The sequence below is a fragment of the Oncorhynchus clarkii genome, chromosome 17, assembly GCF_045791955.1.
Source record: "Oncorhynchus clarkii lewisi isolate Uvic-CL-2024 chromosome 17, UVic_Ocla_1.0, whole genome shotgun sequence".
In the NCBI taxonomy this organism is placed as follows: Eukaryota; Metazoa; Chordata; class Actinopteri; order Salmoniformes; family Salmonidae; genus Oncorhynchus; species Oncorhynchus clarkii.
This window is the reverse complement of record NC_092163.1, coordinates 32394979-32414251: the sequence shown is the minus strand read 5'-3', so window position 1 is coordinate 32414251 and position 19273 is coordinate 32394979. Positions and strand designations below refer to the sequence as shown.

At 40.6% G+C, this 19273-nt stretch overlaps 1 protein-coding gene across 1 annotated transcript; it reads left to right on the top strand.

The window, feature by feature from the left end:
* Positions 1–378: 378 nt before the first annotated feature.
* LOC139369710 (growth/differentiation factor 5-like) lies at positions 379–7107 on the top strand. The gene is made up of 2 exons (XM_071108970.1): positions 379–1413; positions 3313–7107. The coding sequence occupies exons 1-2, from the start codon at positions 660–662 to the stop codon at positions 4173–4175; spliced, it is 1617 nt and encodes a 538-aa protein (XP_070965071.1). The 5' UTR covers positions 379–659; the 3' UTR covers positions 4176–7107.
* The last annotated feature ends 12166 nt before the right edge of the window (positions 7108–19273 follow it).

Here is a 19273-nt window from a genome sequence, read left to right as displayed (position 1 = left end):
TCAGCAAGCACACCTAATAATGAGTATGTAAGAAATCTAGTGCTTTTCCTTCAGCAAGCACACCTAATAATATGAGTATGTAAGAAATCTAGTGCTTTTCCTTCAGCAAGCACACCTAATAATAAATATGTATGAAATCTAGAGTTGTGCTTTGCTTTCAGCAAGCGCACCTAATTAAACTGGTTAATGTTGGAATTCCTTTTCCAATTCCTGAGTTCAGGTTTGTAGATATTTCAGAGCACCTGCAGGGTTATGTGTGTGAAATATTTTCACAGGAAGGGGTTCAACTTTGAGAGAAAAAAACTGCGGTAGCATTACGCCATTCTTCCCTCTTGGAAAAAAATGGGATTTAAACAAGGTTCTGACAAGATATCTAGCAGAACAGTTGGAGTTTAACGAAGTCAAGTTTCCTCTCAATGCAAACCTTTTTGGACAACTGTTGGCTATATTGGAAACCAAGACCAGCAACAGGACATTTGCATCACTATGGTACTGAATAGCGGATCTGGGAGTAACGGTTTGTATAGTGTATTTTACCATAGAATACTAAATTATAGTCCACATTTTCACTATTCCAAACTTGTTCATGTGTACTTATTTCATACGGGAAAAGCCTGTGCGCATTTCTCCCTGGCAAACATTCAAAGGAAGATCAGAGGATGAAATTCCTGAAACGTCTCCCTCTTTTATTGGGGTGTTGGACTCTCTTATACCTGGAATTTATCCCAGTGTCACTGAGCCATACCGGGACGGCACAGCGCGCAACCGAGAGCCGAGGCAAGGAGCACGCAGGCGGAGCAGGTAAAGAAGCCAACCCGGGAATCACCTCAACTGCCAGGTCTACGGTAGGAAACTACGGCGTAGCGGGTTGGAAGTCTCCGAGCGCTGCGAGGATCACGCGCATTAGGACAGGACCCCCGCTGATAAAGGGCGATGCAGCCAAAGCAAAAGCTGTAACATCAGTGTCATCACCACACGGCGTAACGGCGAGTAGTGTTAGTGGAACTATCCATTTGGGACGCAAGGAGTCTGCGCGCTCTTGGGTACCCGACGGGGATGCTACCAACGCAGCTGCTGTGCCTGCTCTCATGGCGTTGAACGTGCAAACACGCAAAGGCGGAGATACGCCCAGACAGAGTAAAGGAAAGACGTTCCCCAGAGTTGCAACATCAGCACGAACTGGACAGCATAGAGTCATTGCTGTGCAAAAATACAGCGCTCCGTTAGCCCAAAGGAGTGCCAAAGCACCGGGCAAACTGAGCGACAGAGACCTTCCGAAGCACCCATTGGTGACTCCGCACGACTACATGTTGTCACTGTATTGGTCACTATCCACAGGAGAGGTGAACACCAGCGTTTTGCACGAGGCTGGCATGGCCAACACCATCACCAGCTTTGTGGATAAAGGACAAGGTACACTTTTGATGCCATAAAAACAATGAGTGCTATTTAAACAAATTGTCTTATAATAAACGTTACAAAATCTGCATTACTGCTTGCAATGTCACAATGGCTTATCCGTTATGGATCAATGGTCCAATAAAGTAGCTGTTTATTTCTGCCAAAGAAAATAGAATCATTATGAAGACTGAGGCTAAATTCTGAATATGCTTACTTATCTTTAAAATGTAGCATTTTGTTAATTTTTTTAAGAAAACACAACCAGGAGACCAGGTCTCTGAATCAATTGGAGCTGTATGCCTATGCTCATCAAACCAGCCTCTCTATTAGAGAGGTAAAGTCAAACTGAAAAAGCAAACTTGAAGCTCAAGTCAAAAGGTTCCCTTGCTTGTGTAATGTGGCCCAACATAGGTTTCTGGCTGTTTGACATAATACTTTTTTTTTTTACCTTGGTCATGGGTCTGTCACACTCTCAGTAGCCATCTGCATAGCCATTCCATCAGTGATTTGCAGCCTCTAAAGTGTAAATAGATAGACCATCGGGCTTCAAGTGAAATTAATGGCCTCAATGTAATATTTTCTTTAGTGTGTAAAACTTTTTAAAATGATGTTTAAATGACATTGGTTAAATATTTCTAGCTGCTAAAGATTTACATGTAAAGCACTTAATGTACTTTTAAATTTGTACTTTTTGTTTAACGTGTCCTCAGCAAATTGTTGGTGACCTTCATATCGGCTGAACCGCTTAGAAATTACAGGGTACCAAAAGTATAGGGACAAATTCACTCATATGTGTATTAAAGTAGTCAAACATTTTATATTTAGTCCCATATTCTTAGCACGCAATGATCACATCAAGCTTGTGACTCTACAAACATGTTGGATGCATTTTCTGTTTGTTTTGTTTGTGTTTCAGATTATTTTGTGCCGAATAGAAATTAATGGTAAATAACGTATCGTTTCATTTTGGTGTCACTTTTATAGTAGAAAATATGTTCATAAACACTTATACATTACTGTGGATTCTACCATGATTATGGATAGTCCTGAATAAATTGTGAATAATGATGAGTGATAAAGTTATCATACTCTCCAAAAATGCTGACCTCCCCTGTTATTGTGAAGGTGAGAGGTTGTCTTTGGTGTATGATATTTGTGCGTTTAACTTTCTCACTCATCATTATTCACGATTCTATCAGGACTCTGAAACACTACCAAAACAAACAGCAAATGCATCCAACAAGTTTGTAGTCTCAAGCTTGATGTAATCATTGCGTGCTAGGAATATGGGACCAAATACTAAACTTTTGACACATTAGTTAATTTGTCTCAATAATTTTGGTCCCCTAAAATGAGGGGACTATGTACAAAAAGTGCTATCATTTCTAAATGGTTCACCCGAGATGGAAGAAAACACCCTCAACTTAAAGCTGACAGTCTGCACTTTCAAATCCAAAGTGCTGCACCACAAAGCCAAACAACAAAAAATGTGTCACCCTCCCAATACTTGTGTAGTTCACCGTAGGTTTTTAAAAAAAATCTCAGGTGAGGCTCCTAAACCCAGAAGGCACTCCACCCATTCTCTATCTTTTGTATTGTTCCGGTGATTTTTGGTCCACTCTTAGCAAATGCCATATTACGTAGTGGTAGGTCCACTGGTAAACAGCTGCATTTCGACATTAATTGTCTCTGATTATACTTCAATGTGGTCTGTAGTCTGCAAATGTCTGGTTTTAATGTACTTTCGAACGCATACTGTTCCTGGATGAAAATCCTGGCTTTCATTTGTATATGGCCATGCTTTCCCTCACCAAAAACAAAGAAAACAGTACCTTACCTCCTGTGCGTTACCTGAGAAGCCACATTAGCACATTTTATTCTTACCCTTGACTCTGTCACCTTCTTTTACAGATGACCGTCTTCTCCAGCTGAGAAGACAGAAGTATAACTTCAACATCAGTTCCCTGGAGGAGGAGGGGTTACTGGGTGCCGAGCTGCGCATTCTCAGGAAAAGACTGGCCGACCCACGCAAAGCACTTTCTACTGACAGAGTTTTCTGCCTGAAGCTTTTCACCTGTGCAGCAGGTAAGCAGAAAGCGACACTGCTCCAAACTCGAACCATCGAGGACCACAATACGCCCAAATGGGAAGTATTTGACATTTGGAAACTATTCAAGAATTTCCACAACACCGTCCAGCTTTGTTTCGAGCTGGAGGCCTTGGAACGAGGCCGCCCAGTGGACCTCAGGGCAATGGGCTTCAGTCGTCTGGGCAGGCAGACCAAAGAGAAGGCCTTTTTCCTCGTGTTCGGACGCACCAAGAAACGCGACTTGTTCTACAGCGAGATCAAAGCCCGGTCGGGCCACGACAACAAGACTGTGTACGAGTACCTGTTCACCCAGCGCCGTATGCGCCGAGCCCCCACCACCCGTGGCAAGAAACTGGCCAAGAACCCCAAGCCTCGTTGCCACAGGAAGCAGCTACATGTCAACTTCAAGGAGATGGGTTGGGATGATTGGATCATTGCCCCACTGGAGTATGAGGCCTACCACTGCGACGGGGTGTGCGACTTCCCCATCCGCTCGCACCTCGAGCCCACCAACCACGCCATCATCCAGACGCTCATGAACTCCATGGACCCTGACTCGACTCCGCCCACCTGCTGCGTGCCCACTCGCCTCAGCCCGATCAGCATCCTCTACATTGACTCAGCCAATAACGTGGTTTACAAACAGTACGAGGACATGGTGGTGGAGTCCTGTGGCTGCAGGTAGCAATGGACAAAGGATTCACCTGAGACCTTGGTTTTATAGTTCAGCCAGAACCCTACAAGTCAATGGGACTGAGTTTTATTTTTGGAGTAAACAGATTGGTTAATAGTTGTTAGGGAAATATACTTTGAAAGCAATTGACATGAAACTAATAACACAAATCACTTCCTGAGACCTTATTTCTGGAGGTGGTTAAGGAATAATATGTACGTATCCAATGATGATTTGGCAAGAGATGTGAAACTGTTTCACTACATTGATCTTCCCAATCAAAGGCTATTTTCGCATCGTATGAATTGATGTAAATGTTTGCTTTTCATAGTGATGCACAAACATGTCAATCACTTTACTGGTCACAGTTTGAACACATTGCTCATTGTTAGGTTAGGATCAAGGAAACTATTTCTTGTATCACAGACCATTTTAATGTATCTCACTGTTATGTTAAAAGTTACATCGCTTTGAACTGCTGTTCCGTGACATCACTTGTTGGATACCTTCACACCTATCTCACTGCCCCTTGTAAAATCACTTGAAACATTGGATGAGAACATCTGCATGCATTCCTGTCAAAATGACTTGTTTCTCTTGGAGCAATATGATGTAGACTGACCAGTTCCTTTTATTGAAATGGCAATACCATTGGTATGTGCACATCTCAAACTGAACTGGTGGGGTTTGGGAAAGGTCATAAATGGTGTTGCACACAAATAATATCTAACAGCTTACAAATCCCATTGAAGAATTAAAAGCCCATTGATGAAATGTCAAAGATACTTTGAATTTAAGACATGTAAGGCATTGTCACCTTCCACTGAGTTGTTTGTATTCATACAGTGCATTGAAAGTATATTTCGATACAGATACACAATTACAGTACTTTTAAAATATCTGTCCACTGTTCCAGATTTCTATGAAATATTTACCAAAAATGAATTACAATATATATTTAAAAGAAGGATGTTAAAAATCTGCTTTTCTCTGTGCTCCTGTTTGGCCTTAGTATAAACAACAGATTGGTTTGAACGTATACCACTTTAAAAAAGCTGATTTGCCAGCTCAGCCAATGAGACGCTCATATACTTGGATATTCAAATTCGCTACCAACTCCACCTGGGGCAGGGCTGCATGCACTGCCTAGCAGTCTTGCCTTTAATTCTCTTTTTTTTTACCGAAGGCATGCTGCCTGTAGTCAAATAGTAGACTTTGGATGGATTCAGGATTTTAAACACACGATGGAACTACTACACTTTACTATAACAGCAAACTCACGTAAACTCGTACATCGCCTTGGTCCGTACAATTGCCCTTATTTTTGCGCCCCAAAAACGTAATACTTCCAAATCAACTTTAATGTCAATACCATTGTAAAGCACAATTTCTCCCATTTCTATTACATTACATGACCTAAACACTGCCCGTTTCTGCATAATTCAAGCAAGCAATGAGCCCTGTCGGGTCTTTTTCTAAATGGCGGGTGGGGAAGCGAAACTAATGCGTGATAGTGAGAAGGAGAGATGTCGTGTGGGAAAATTACTTTTTTTCACTCGATCTGTCCAACTTATCACCTTATCGCCTCTAAAATGTAAATAAAACACTGCAAAGAGTTTATCTAACGTGTCATTCCATACCTATTTGAAGGTTTGTGTCGAATTTGAATCGGGTTTTTAGGGCGGTGCTAAAGTGATCTTAGAAGTAAACAGCGGCTTTGAGAATGATGATCGCATGATGACGCAAAAAATGACTAGGTATCCCCCTTACCCCCATCACTGTCCATTTCTTGTTTTTAAATGGTGAGAGAAGTGCTACACCTGGTGGAGAGAGATTGTAAGACAGAAATAGTTGCTTTATACGTGCTGTACGTTACAACATGACACGCCACGATGTAACAGAGGGTCCGTTTTTTTAAACTTTTCTCCAATACTATAGAACCATTACCATGTCGATCAACGCTTGAATAGAAACCTAGTTCACACCCCCGATTTTGAAGTCACAGTCGCTACAGTTCCATTAGTTTTCTTTGTAGCCTCGTTTGAATGTTGCGGTTGCGCACATTTGTACGGAATGGGGTGAGTTTACTAGCTAGACAACAAGTCGTGATTGGTAGGAGCTCAGCCAGCTAAGTAAATAACTGCTGCTACATATATTAGTCAACAACAGCTTTCCTCTTGACATCCAACTTTTAGTTATAAACCACAAAATGTCAAATAGAAGTGAATGGTGAGATGGTTGTTGTGTGGAGGATCTGCTTTGGCTTGCTTTAGTATTGGCTAGCCATCTAGCTAATCTATCCTCGATAGCTAACGTTAGCATGCTAGCTTACTGCTTCAAAATAGCCAGCAGGCCAAATATTACAAACCACATAATTTGAAATAGAAGTGACTGGCGAGATTGTTGTTGTATAGGCTTTATCCTTTTTGCTAACACTAACTGTGGATTGTTTGGCTTGCTAGCTAGCGTGTGTGCCCTCCTGAGCATGTGTCACCCCTTGTCTCCTTCTCCCCACCAGATCATTTTTGGGGGGTGTGGGTAGGAAAAAGCTGCTGGACCAATCACAATTGAGCCTGTCCCTGCCAAGGATGATGTCCTTCTCCAAGCAAATTTCAAGCATCTTTTAAAATGGTTTGTTTCAAAAACACGTTTGAGATGGTGTTTTACCGAGTGGGTTTTCTATAATTTATGCGTTGGCCACGACTACAAGTAAAGGATGAGTCAACAACATTATTTGGGTATGACCAAACAGAATATGAGCTTTTAAAAATGTCCACTGGGCAGTTTCTTTTAAGATGTACACTTCAAATAGATAAAAATATATATATATTATTCTGATTTTGAATGAAATGATCCCATGTTTGTAAATAAATGTAGATCATGACTTTGTGGGAATGTTTGTTTGCAACTGAAATTTATTGTGAATTAAATAAATTTCTTTGAAGTTGCCTTTGTTAAGTGTTTACATCAACACACCAAGCTTAGCCTACAAATAATGATGCAGTAACATTTTATTTATAGATTGCAATTGTATTCCAGCAGCAGTTAAACACTAAGGTTGTTTTGGGCACCTGAAATAATGTCCCTTCACAGCTCGGGTCTGAAATCACGTTTCAATAACAACATTGATAGCAGACCTAAGCACACATGGAGCCAGGAAAGGAATATGCAAGTGACTGATCTAAAGCTTATATTATACATTGACAGGTTTCTAGTGACTTAATGTATGAGAGTTGAAAATAACAAATAAAAAAAACCAATTCACTTTTACAATACAATGTGTCTTTTGAACTCGTTGAAGGAATGAATTTAGACATGCAGTAAACAGTTGGAAAAATAACGTTCCCAAAGTAAACCGCCTATTTCTCAGGACCAGACGCTAGAATATGGATATAATTGACAGCTTAGGATAGAAAACACTCTAAAGTTTCCAAAACTGTCAAAATATTGTCTGTGAGTATAACAGAACTGATATTGCAGGCGAAAGCCTAAGAACAATCCAATCAGGAGGTGACTCATGTTTTGAAACCGTTGTCTTCCTATGCACCCCTATTGGCCACTGAAAGGGATATCAACCAGATTCCTTTTTTTGAGGCTTCCCTATAAGGTGTCTACAGCATTGTGACGTAGTTTCACGCCTTTATGTTGAAGAATGAGCGTAAACGATGACAATGCGTAAGTGGCCAGCTGAGGGCTCTCTTGCGTAAAAGACAGATGTAGTCATTTTTCCTCTCGCTCCTACTGAAAAGCCAATTGCCCCGGTTGATATATTATCGAATTGATATTTGAAAAACACCTTGAGGATTGATTATAAAAAATGTTTGCCATGTTTCTGTCGATATTATGGATATAATTATATATTTTTTTTTTTGGCGTTTGTGACCGCTATTTCCGGTGGATTTCTCAACACAACATGACAAACAAGAGGAATTTTGGGTATAAAAATTATCTTTATGGAACAAAAGGAACATTTGCTGTGACTGGGAGTCTCGTCAGTGAAAACAGCCGAAGATCAAAGGTAAACGGTTAATTTGATTGCTTTTCTGATTTGTGACCAAGCTTCCTGCTGCTAGCTGGACATAATGCTATGCTAGGCTATCAATAAACTTACAAACGCTTGTCTTGCTTTGGCTGTAAAGCATAATTTCAAAATCTGAGATGACAGGGTGATTAACAAAAGGCTAAGCTGTGTTTCACTGTATTTCACTTGTGATTTCATGAATACGAATATTTTCTTGTAATATTTTTTGACCTATGCTAATTAGTGTAGTTGATGACAATTCTCCCGGATCCAGGATGGGTAGTTCTAAGATGTCTTAACTTATAAAATCAAGTTGAATCAGCTATGAACTATGTGTTCCCTGAACTTTCAAATTAGATCCAATAAGTAAAATGAAGTAAATGAAGACAAGTTGTCTTGACTTTAAATGTCAAGTCAGGATAATTACAATCTGTACATTAACTTAATTTACAAGATTAAGTTAAATTGGCTAAGAACTTGTAAGTCAGAACCAAGATGTCAAATCAGTGGTCTGTGCAACTGCCTCCGGTGCACATGTACTGTTGTGTGGGTTTGAAATTTACTCCTTGGTAATTTATAGGTGGCGGGACATTTCAGGAAGTGGCTTGATCAAGACCGTGCTCTGGCAGCTCCTCTACTGCATTCAACAGCTTACATGCAGGAGTAAAGGAGTAAATATGAGTATCTCCTTTAAAACAATACAACCACTAGCATGTTATTTACCTACTTGGTAACCTACACGGTAAAAATAGTTATTGGTAAGTTAACTTAAGTGCCTTTTTTTTTAAATAACCATAACTTTTCAGCACAAGTATAGCGAGGACATTAGCTACTGTTACATGCTAGCTTGCTGGTTAGCACCGCACAAACTCCATGTTAAAATTGTAATTTGGTTAAATTTAGAAAGAAAAACTGATATTTGGCTATGTTTGGCAAATATTACTATATCAGTTTAAATCGGATTACTTGTGCAATTCTGCTACATGTACTGTAGTATAATTGTAGCTAAGCTTGCTGTTATCATGCTGTTAAATAGTACCACTCTAGCTAGCAGCACACATGGCGCCAACTTGCAGACATGCTGACTAACTTGTCATTAGTTTGATAACCTGTATGACAGTAGCTAGCTACAAAAGCCAACTGTTGCTACTGTAGCTATGCTTGTAGTTATCATTACTATTAGATTGGATGATAATGTTATCAGTTTATTTTACTATTGTGGTTGTATTCAGTGACTTGCTAGCCAAACATCGGATTTAGTGTCATGCCCTGACCATAGAGCCTTGATTCTCTATTTTGGTTAGGTCGGGGTGTGACTAGGGTGGGTGATCTAGGTTGTTTATTCTATGTTGGCCTAGTATGGTTCCTAATTAGAGGCAGCTGTTTATAATTCTCTGATTGGGGATAAAATTTTGGTAGCCATTTCCCCACTGTGTTTTGTGGGATCTTGTTGTCTGTGAGCACTCCAGAACGTCACATTTCGTTGTTAGTTTATTGTTTTGGTTTAAAGTTTCACTTTAAATAAATTATGTGGAACTCAATCTCCGCTGCGCCTTGGTCCGTCTCTCCTCACGAACGTGACATATAGGCAAGTGTAGTTAAGTAAATTCTCCAGGGTATGTTGTGGCATTTAGCTAGGATGATGTTAGCTAGCATTGCCCTAGCATAGTGTTAGTCAGGACCCTTAGGACACATCGCTGAATTTGTGCAAGTGCTGGTAAGTTAAAGTGCGTTTAGTTAGCATGACGCTAGATAGCACATCTGGTTGGAATTGCACATGTGCTGATAAAAGCTAGCTTGGAATTAGTTTGATAACCTGCAAATAGTACAAAGGAAAGATGTTTGCCAGCCATGCGTCTAATTTGTATTTGGTTTTAAACCCTTCTTTTTCCAAGATATGATTTAAAAACCTAATTTTACAAGTTTTTTTTATTTAACTAGGCAAGTCAGTTAAGAACAAATTCTTATTTTCAATGACTGCCTAGGAACAGTGGGTTGACTGCCTGTTCAGGGGCTGAACAGATTTGTACCCATTGTTAATGTGGTTGTCAATGTTAAGGTCTCATCCCCAATATTGATGTATTTTAAAAAAAGTAGCAATTATCAATACACCAAAACGTAGGTAATAAATGTACAAAAGAGTTTAATGTCAATATAATCAAACCTACGTCTTTGTCAAGACTGTCCATAAGGTGTTTTAGCTCCATCCCTCCACCACTCTTGGCCCGGTGGAATTCAAGGAGCTTGGAAAGATTCCTGTCCAAGCCTTCATAACATGTCTTCTTGAGGTCCACAGACACCAGTCTCATGAACTCCAGTGCAACCTGTTTGAAGAGCACCACATACTAGGGGAGGAATTTTAGGGACAAGGCCACTATGCCTTAAAGGGTTGCCTAAACTGCCAGTGCACCAAAACAATCAACCAGGGCACAGTTACCCAATCAGGACTTATTTTCTGAATCTCTTTTTGTATATAATCCTTCTTGATGAAATGACTTCTCAAATGAGAAAAGTACTGCTTAACATTACAGGGCTCGGAAAAATTACAGATGTCACATTATACAAGCTGTAACTGTGGCGGCAGGGTAGCCTAGTGGTTAGAGCGTAGGACTAGTAACCAAAAGGTTACAAGTTCAAATCCCCAAGCTGACATGTTTTAAAACAGTCAATTGGGCTTTTGTTGTTAGTGTTCCAATCAAAAGAAGAGGTTGTGCGCCAAGGCTTGCCGTACTTCCTGTGACAAGACCCTACCAACTTTTTGAAGACATGGTATACAACCCTACAACATAACCTTATGCTCTCTAACCACTCCCAGGAGTGAAATTTCCTATGAATGTTCCTATGAATGTCTGTCGCCATCTGAAGTGATTATAACACACCAACTACAGTATATAAGGATCTCTTTTAGCAATGTTTTATTTGTTCTACGTTTACTCAGTCTTTCTCCCTTGCTAGACATTCAGTTGAGAATAGTGATTTAGCATGCTTTTTTGTCCAGGAGAAACTAAATCTTTATCTTGGACAACTTTATCTTGGACTGCAAAGCAAAAATCAGGACCATATATTAAACACAATACTAGGTTTGGCTGATAATGCCAAACTACCATGTAAACAACTATTGATAGCTGTTGTCGACGGTTGTGAGATGTAATTATGCTCAAGCTTTAGCATATTTGACGGCATCACACATCCCTGGTGTACTGTATGGCAGCACACAATACTGTAGTGCCTTCAGTGATATGTTAAATTCCCTATTGTTAGAAAATTAACAGAATTAAAGTGGCATTGTGAGGAATTCCAAATTATATACAAAAGCTGTAAAAATTATATTTCTTGTTTATAAAATATATTAAAAAATATTTTGATATTACAATTAATCCCTACACCATGCAGTGCTGATTCTGCCATTTGAACAGGAATTGCAATCAGTTTTGCTTTAACATTGTTTAACATCACGCCGGTCCGTCTTCAATATAAACTTTGCATTTTAGGCTGTGCTTTTGTGTAACTAATGAATTGCTTATTGTAGGGAATCATTGTCCTCCTCCATATTTTTTTTTAATATCTAGAAATATAGTTTACAGATTTTGTAAGCTGATCATTTAAAAATAAAGTAGTTGAGGTGGAATTGTACAGAGTGCACCTTTTAATATAATGAATGTTGTGGAAAGAGCTGATTGCCAAAACAGCACTAAATGATAGATGAGGCTTTACATGGTTTTCCACTCATTTTCAGTGTTGGATGACCATGGGCCTTGGGCCAAGCTTGACTTCTTGTCAATATAGTCACGGTGTCAGATTTAAAAAAGGTTTTACGGCAAAAGCAAACCATGCGATTATCTGAGGACAGCACCGCATCAAACACAGACAATCATTTCATCCCGCCGGGCGCGACACAACTCAGGAATAACAATATAATTCATGCCTTACCTTTGAAGAGCTTCTTCAGTTGACATCCAGTGGAAGCGATAGGAACTACAAAGAGGCTTAAATCTAGATCCAAATAGAAAACTCATTGAAAACACCTGAATCCTGGATGGTTTGTCCTCGGGGTTTCGCCTGCCAAATAAGTTCTGTTATACTCAGACATCATTCAAACAGTTTTAGAAACTTCAGTGTTTTCTATCAAAATCTAATCTACTAATAATATGCATATCTGTCACGATCATCGTATGGAGTAGACTAAAGCGCAGCGGGGTTAGAATATATTCTTCTTTATTGTATGAAGAACACTTAAACAAAACGATAAGACAAACGTGACTGCTATATACCCAATATGCTAACGTATAACATAGACAATAACCCACAAAATACCCAAAGAAGATGGCTGCCTAAATATGGTACCCAATCAGAGACAACGATAAACACCTGCCTCTGATTGAGAACCAATCTAGGCAACCATAGACCTACATAAACACCTAGATGGAACCAACCCCATAAATCTACAAAACCCCTAGACAGTACAAACACCCTACATGAGACAAAAACACACATGCCACCCTCGTCATACCCTGACCTAACCAAAATATATAAAGAAAACAGAATACTCAGATCAGGGCGTGACAATATCCTAGGTTCTGGGCCTGAGTAGCAAGCAGTTTACTTTGGGCATGCTTTTCATCCGGACGTGAAAATCCCCCCCCCCCCCCCTAGCCTAAAAAGGTTTAAGAACCATGCTTGTTTACTGGCGCAACGCTCTTGACCAACGCTCTTGACCCACTTGCCTGCATCAATATACAACAGTACATTTGCGGATAGTATCACAGAAAAATGGTATTGGAAGATGCTTTATTAGGAAATCCCTCTAATCTTTGCCTATTTTTGTTCTGTTTTATGTATCCTTATCGTTGTGGATGGAGCTGCAGCAGATGACCCAATGCCAGCTGACAATGTGGACGGTGCACTTGTGATCAAATAAAATAAAATAAAATTGTATTTGTCACATACACATGGTTAGCAGATGTTAATGCGAGTGTAGCGAAATGCTTGTGCTTCTAGTTCCGACAATGCAGTAATAACAAACAAGTAATCTAGCTAACAATTCCAAAACTACTACCTTATAGACACAAGTGTAAGGGGATAAAGAATATGTACATAAAGATATATGAATGGGTGATGGTACAGAGCGGCATAGGCAAGATACAGTAGATGGTATTGAGTACAGTATATACATATGAGATGAGTATGTAAACAAAGTGGCATAGTTAAAGTGGCTAGTGATGCATGTATTACATAAAGATGCAGTAGATGATATAGAGTACAGTATATACTTATGAGATGAATAATGTAGGGTATGTAAACATTATATTAGGTAGCATTGTTTAAAGTGGCTAGTGATATATTTTACATCATTTCCCATCAAATCCCATTATTAAAGTGGCTGGAGTTGAGTCAGTGTGTTGGCAGCAGCCACTCAATGTTAGTGGTGGCTGTTTAACAGTCTGATGGCCTTGAGATAGAAGCTGTTTTTCAGTCTCTCGGTCCCAGCTTTGATGCACCTGTACTGACCTCACCTTCTGGATGATAGCGGGGTGAACAGGCAGTGGCTCGGGTGGTTGTTGTCCTTGATGATCTTTATGGCCTTCCTCTGACATCGGGTGGTGTAGGTGTCCTGGAGGGCAGGTAGTTTGCCCCCGGTGATGCATTGTGCAGACCTCACTACCCTCTGGAGAGCCTTACGGTTGTGGGCGGAGCAGTTGCCGTACCAGGCGGTGATACAGCCCGACAGGATGCTCTCGATTGTGCATCTGTAAAAGTTTGTGAGTGCTTTTGGTGACAAGCCGAATTTCTTCAGCCTCCTGAGGTTGGAGAGGCGCTGCTGCACCTTCTTCACGATGCTGTCTGTGTGGGTGGACCAATTCAGTTTGTCTGTGATGTGTACGCCGAGGAACTTATAACTTACTACCCTCTCCACTATTGTTCCATCGATGTGGATAGGGGGGTGTTCCCTCTGCTGTTTCCTGAAGTCCACAATCATCTACTTAGTTTTGTTGACGTTGAGTGTGAGGTTATTTTCCTGACACCACACTCCGAGGGCCCTCACCTCCTCCCTGTAGGCCGTCTCGTCGTTGTTGGTAATCAAGCCTACCACTGTTGTGTCGTCCGCAAACTTGATGATTGAGTTGGAGGCGTGCGTGGCCACGCAGTCGTAGGTGAACAGGGAGTACAGGAGAGGGCTCAGAACGCACCCTTGTGGGGCCCCGGTGTTGAGGATCAGCGGGGTGGAGATGTTGTTGTCTACCCTCACCACCTGGGGGCGGCCCATCAGGAAGTCCAGTACCCAGTTGCACAGGGCGGGGTCGAGACCCAGCTTGATGACGAGCTTGATGACGAGCTTGGAGGGCACTACCATAGCTGTAGTCGATGAACAGCATTCTCTCACAGTTGTTCCTCTTGTCCAGAAGGGTTAGGGCAGTGTGCAGTGTGGTTGAGATTGCATCGTCTGTGGACCTATTTCGGCGGTAAGCAAATTGGAGTGGGTCTAGGGTGTCAGGTAGGGTGGAGGTGATATGGTCCTTGACTAGTCTCTCAAAGCACTTCATGATGACGGAAGTGAGTGCTACGGGGCGGTAGTCGTTTAGCTCAGTTACCTTAGCTTTCTTGGGAACAGGAACAATGGTGGCCCTCTTGAAGCATGTGGGAACAACAGACTGGGATAGGGATTTATTGAATATGTCCGTAAACACACCAGCCAGCTGGTCTGCGCATGCTCTGAGGGCGCGGCTGGGGATGCCGTCTGGGCCTGCAGCCTTGCGAGGGTTGACACGTTTAAATGTTTTCCTCACGTCGGCTGCAGTGAAGGAGAGTCCGCATGTTTTGGTTGCGGGCCGTGTCAGTGGCACTGTATTGTCCTCAAAGCGGGCAAAAAAGTTATTTAGTCTGCTTGGGAGCAAGACATCCTGGTCCGTGACGGGGCTGGTTTTCTTTTTGTAATCCGTGATTGACTGTAGACTCTGCCACATACCTCTTGTGTCTGAGCCGTTGAATTGAGATTCTACTTTGTCTCTATACTGACGCTTAGCTTGTTTGATTGTTCGGTCATGTTTCCGGTCACCTTGCCATGATTAAAATCAGTGGTTCGCACTTTCAGTTTCACGCGAATGCTGCCATCAATCCACGGTTTCTGGTTTGGGAATGTTTTAATCGTTGCTATGGGAACGACATCTTCAACGCACGTTCTAATGAACTCGCTCACCGAATCAGCGTATTCGTCAATGTTGTTGTTTGATGCAATACGAAATATATCCCAGTCCAGGTGATGGAAGCAGTCTTGGAGTGTGGAATCAGATTGGTCGGACCAGCGTTGAACAGACCTCAGCGCGGGAGCTTCTTGTTTTAGATTCTGTCTGTAGGCAGGGATCAACAAAATGGAGTCGTGGTCAGCTTTTCCGAAAGGAGAGCGGGGCAGGGCCTTATATGCGTCGCGGAAGTTAGAATAGCAATGATCCAAGGTTTTTCCAGCCCTGGTTGCGCAATCGATATGCTGATACAATTTAGGGAGTCTTGTTTTCAGATTAGCCTTGTTAAAATCCCCAGCTACAATCAGGATATATGGATTCCAGTTTGCAAAGAGTCAAATAAAGTTTGTTCAGAGCCATCGATGTGTCTGCTTGGGGGGGAATATATACGGCTGTGATTATAATCGAAGATAATTCCCTTGGTAGATAATGCGGTCGACATTTAATTGTGAGGAATTCTAAATCAGGTGAACAGAAGGACTTGAGTTCCTGTATGTTGTTGTGGCCACACCACGTCTCGTTAACCATGAAGCATACGCCCCCGCCCCTCTTCTTACCAGAAAGATGTTTGTTTCTGTCGGCGCGATGCGTGGAGAAACCAGCTGAAGAGCAGGTACAGACATGAGTTTCACAATGTCCCAAATATCTTTGCCGCTTTTATTGTCTGACCATGGATTACCCAAAATGTTTGAAGTATGCTTTAGAGGTAGTTCAGAAAATATTCTGGAAGATTGGTGCAGAAAACTGTACAGCAAAAGCGCATGGGCTGAAGAAATGTCTTCTTCGTTCTTCTTCGTCAACTAATTGGTGTGTTTTTGTTTTACTCACAGTAGTTGAGTTTATTACTACGACAACAATGCTGTTATTTGCCTTAATCATACAAATCTCAGTTTTGGGAAGATTTAAGTTACCCTATTTTTACGTGTGACGTTCAGTCTACAAACTACAACCGTCTTTTGTTAGAGACCATTGAGTTGCTGTCATCTCTTCCCATGAATGTTACGACTCTAGGGCAGGATTTTCATTTTAGGAAAAAAAACGTTCCCGTTTTAAACGGGATATTTTGTCAGGACAAGATGCTAGAATATGCATATGATTGACAGCTTAGGATAGAAAACACTCTAACGTTTCCAGAACTGTAAAGATATTGTCTGTGAGTATAACAGAACAGAACTAAAAATCCAATCCGGAAGTGCCCCATATTTTGAAAGCGCTGCGTTCCAATGATTCCCTATTGAGCTGTGAATGTGCTATCAACCAGCTTACGCTTTCTACGTATTCCCCAAGGTGTCTACAGCATTGTGACATAGTTTTACGCATTTATGTTGAAGAATAGCCATAGGCTGCTACGTAAGTAGTCACCTGATGGCTCCCAGGGTGACTCTCGCGTAAAATAGAGGTAGCCATGACTCCAATCGGTCCTACTGAAAAACGAATTGTCCCGACGGATATATTATCGAATACATATTTGAAAAACACCTTGAGAATTGATTATAAACAACGTTTGCCATGTTTCTGTCGATATTATGGAGCTAATTTGGAATATTTTTTGCTGTTTTCGTGACTGCAATTTCTGGGCGATTTCTCAGCAAAACGTGAAGAACAAACGGAGCTATTTCGCCTACAAAAATAATATTTTGGGAAAAAATGAACTTTGGCTATCTACCTGGGAGTCTCGTGAGTGAAAACATCCGAAGTTCAACAAAGGTAAACGATTTAATTTAATTTGCTTTTCTGATTTTCGTAACAAGGTTGCCTGCTGCTAGCAAGGCATAATGCTATGCTAGGCTATCGATAAACTTACACAAATGCTTGTCTAGCGTTGGCTGTAAAGCATTTTTTGAAAATGAGATGACAGGGTGATTAACAAAAGGCTAAGCTGTGTTCCAACTTGTGATTTTCATGAATAGGAAGATTTTCTAGGAAGATTTATGTCGGTTGCGTTATGCTAATTAGTGTCAGTAGATGATTACGCTCCCGGACCCGGGATGGGGAGTCACAAGAAGTCTACAAACTACAACCGTCTTTTGTTAGAGACCATTGATTTGCTGTCATCTCTTCCCATTAACTACAGTGCATTCTGAAAATGTTTCCATTTTTCACACTCAACACCAACTTGTCTTAGAAACCATACGGAAGGTTGTCTTAGCTCAGTGTTTGAATTTTAATTTATGTGCCATAAAACCATGTTTGAATGGTGCCATTTACACATGAGTATGGGTTTATTGGATAGTGGAATAAGAGTCCAGAAACATAATTTAGAATCGTCGATATTGTCTAATTTTAGAATCGCCGATAAAATGAGGCAACCGATTAAAAAGGAGGAAGTCAACATGGAGTTAAAAATTGGTGTTCTCGTTGTAGTGGAGGGTTTTCAAGCAGACAACCCATTGCCAGCTGGAATTGTAAACATTCTCTTGTGATAAAGCATGTGATCATACATGAAGTCTAGAACACCCCAAACGGCTTGCTCTGCACTGATGTAATGAGCGTTTAGGGCATATTTATATGGGCATGTTTATTATTACTAGGTTAACATGACTTATTACCCCTTAAATGATTGTAATAGGAAGTTTTTCTAAAAGTGCAACTGGACTTTGATTGTATTCATGTTCTGTTATCAAACAATGAATGCATATTCATTGTGGGAGTTATCACTGACCGTGTAAACCACAAAGACGGTGCATATATTTCTTTTTTTCTCTATTTGTGTAGAGTTGCTTGTGAAGTATTTGGGTGACTATACTTGCAAACCTATCCTACACAATGACATCTTTAAAAGCCTTTTTCAAGTCATGTGCCTGCGTGCAGGGATGTTCTTTAGTAGGAGTCAAATTAGGAGTTTGATTGTGGATTAAGTCCCAGTGGTTGATTTTTGAGCAAAACACTGGGGTTCACATAACCTCAATGTTATTTACGCAGTCAAAGAAGTGTAATGGCATGATTTGCTACATATTAGTTTCATTTGTCATGTGTGCTTTAGAATGTCATTTATGGAATAGAAGTACTTTTTTGCAACTAAATGTTTTATTTGGCGTAATGAATACATCCCAGCTAACGTTACATGACTGAACAAGGTGTAGCCCCAACCAAGTTCAAGTCAAGACACAAGTCATTATAATCAGGACTCAAATCAGACTTGTGTACCACAGCACTGCTTGCATGGATGACTTAAAATGTTGTGTGTGTGTTCGGTACCGGTAAGCAAGTTTCTAATGTTTAACCTCTAGAGTCGAGCAATCCCGTATCCGGGAGCGTAATCATAGCCTGAAGCTCATTACCATAACGCAACGTTTCCTATTCATGAAAATCGCAAATGAAATGAAATAAATATATTGAAACACAAGCTTAGCCTTTTGTTAACAACACAGTCATCTCAGATTTTCAAAATATGCTTTAACCAAAGCTACACAAGCATTTGTGTAAGAGTATTGATAGCCTAGCATAGCATTAAGCCTAGCATTCAGCAGGCAACATTTTCACAAAAACAAGAAAAGCATTCAAATAAAATAATTTACCTTTGAAGAACTTTGGATGTTTTCAATGACGAGACTCTCAGTTAGATAGCAAATGTACATTTTTTCCAAAAAGATTATTTGTGTAAGAGAGAGAGCTCCGTTTTGTTCATCACGTTTGGCTAAGAAGAAAAAAACGAAAATGCAGTCACTTACAACTTCAAACTTTTTTCCAAATTAGCTCCATAATATCGACAGAAACATGGCAAACGTTGTTTAGAATCAATCCTCAAGGTGTTTTTCACAATTCTATTCGATGAAAAATCATTCCTGGCAGTCGGTTTCTCATCAAAGGCAAACGGAAAAATACTGCAGCTGGAGTTTACGCAATAATTG

What these genes read in the sequence shown, in the direction of transcription:
- LOC139369710 (XM_071108970.1), top strand. Translation starts at nt 660, where the DNA reads ATGAAATTCCTGAAACGTCTCCCTCTTTTATTGGGGTGTTGGACTCTC. An exon ending in CTTTGTGGATAAAGGACAAG is followed by an intron (nt 1,414 to 3,312) that starts GTACACTTTTGA and finishes CTTCTTTTACAG; the next exon opens with ATGACCGTCTTCTCCAGCTG.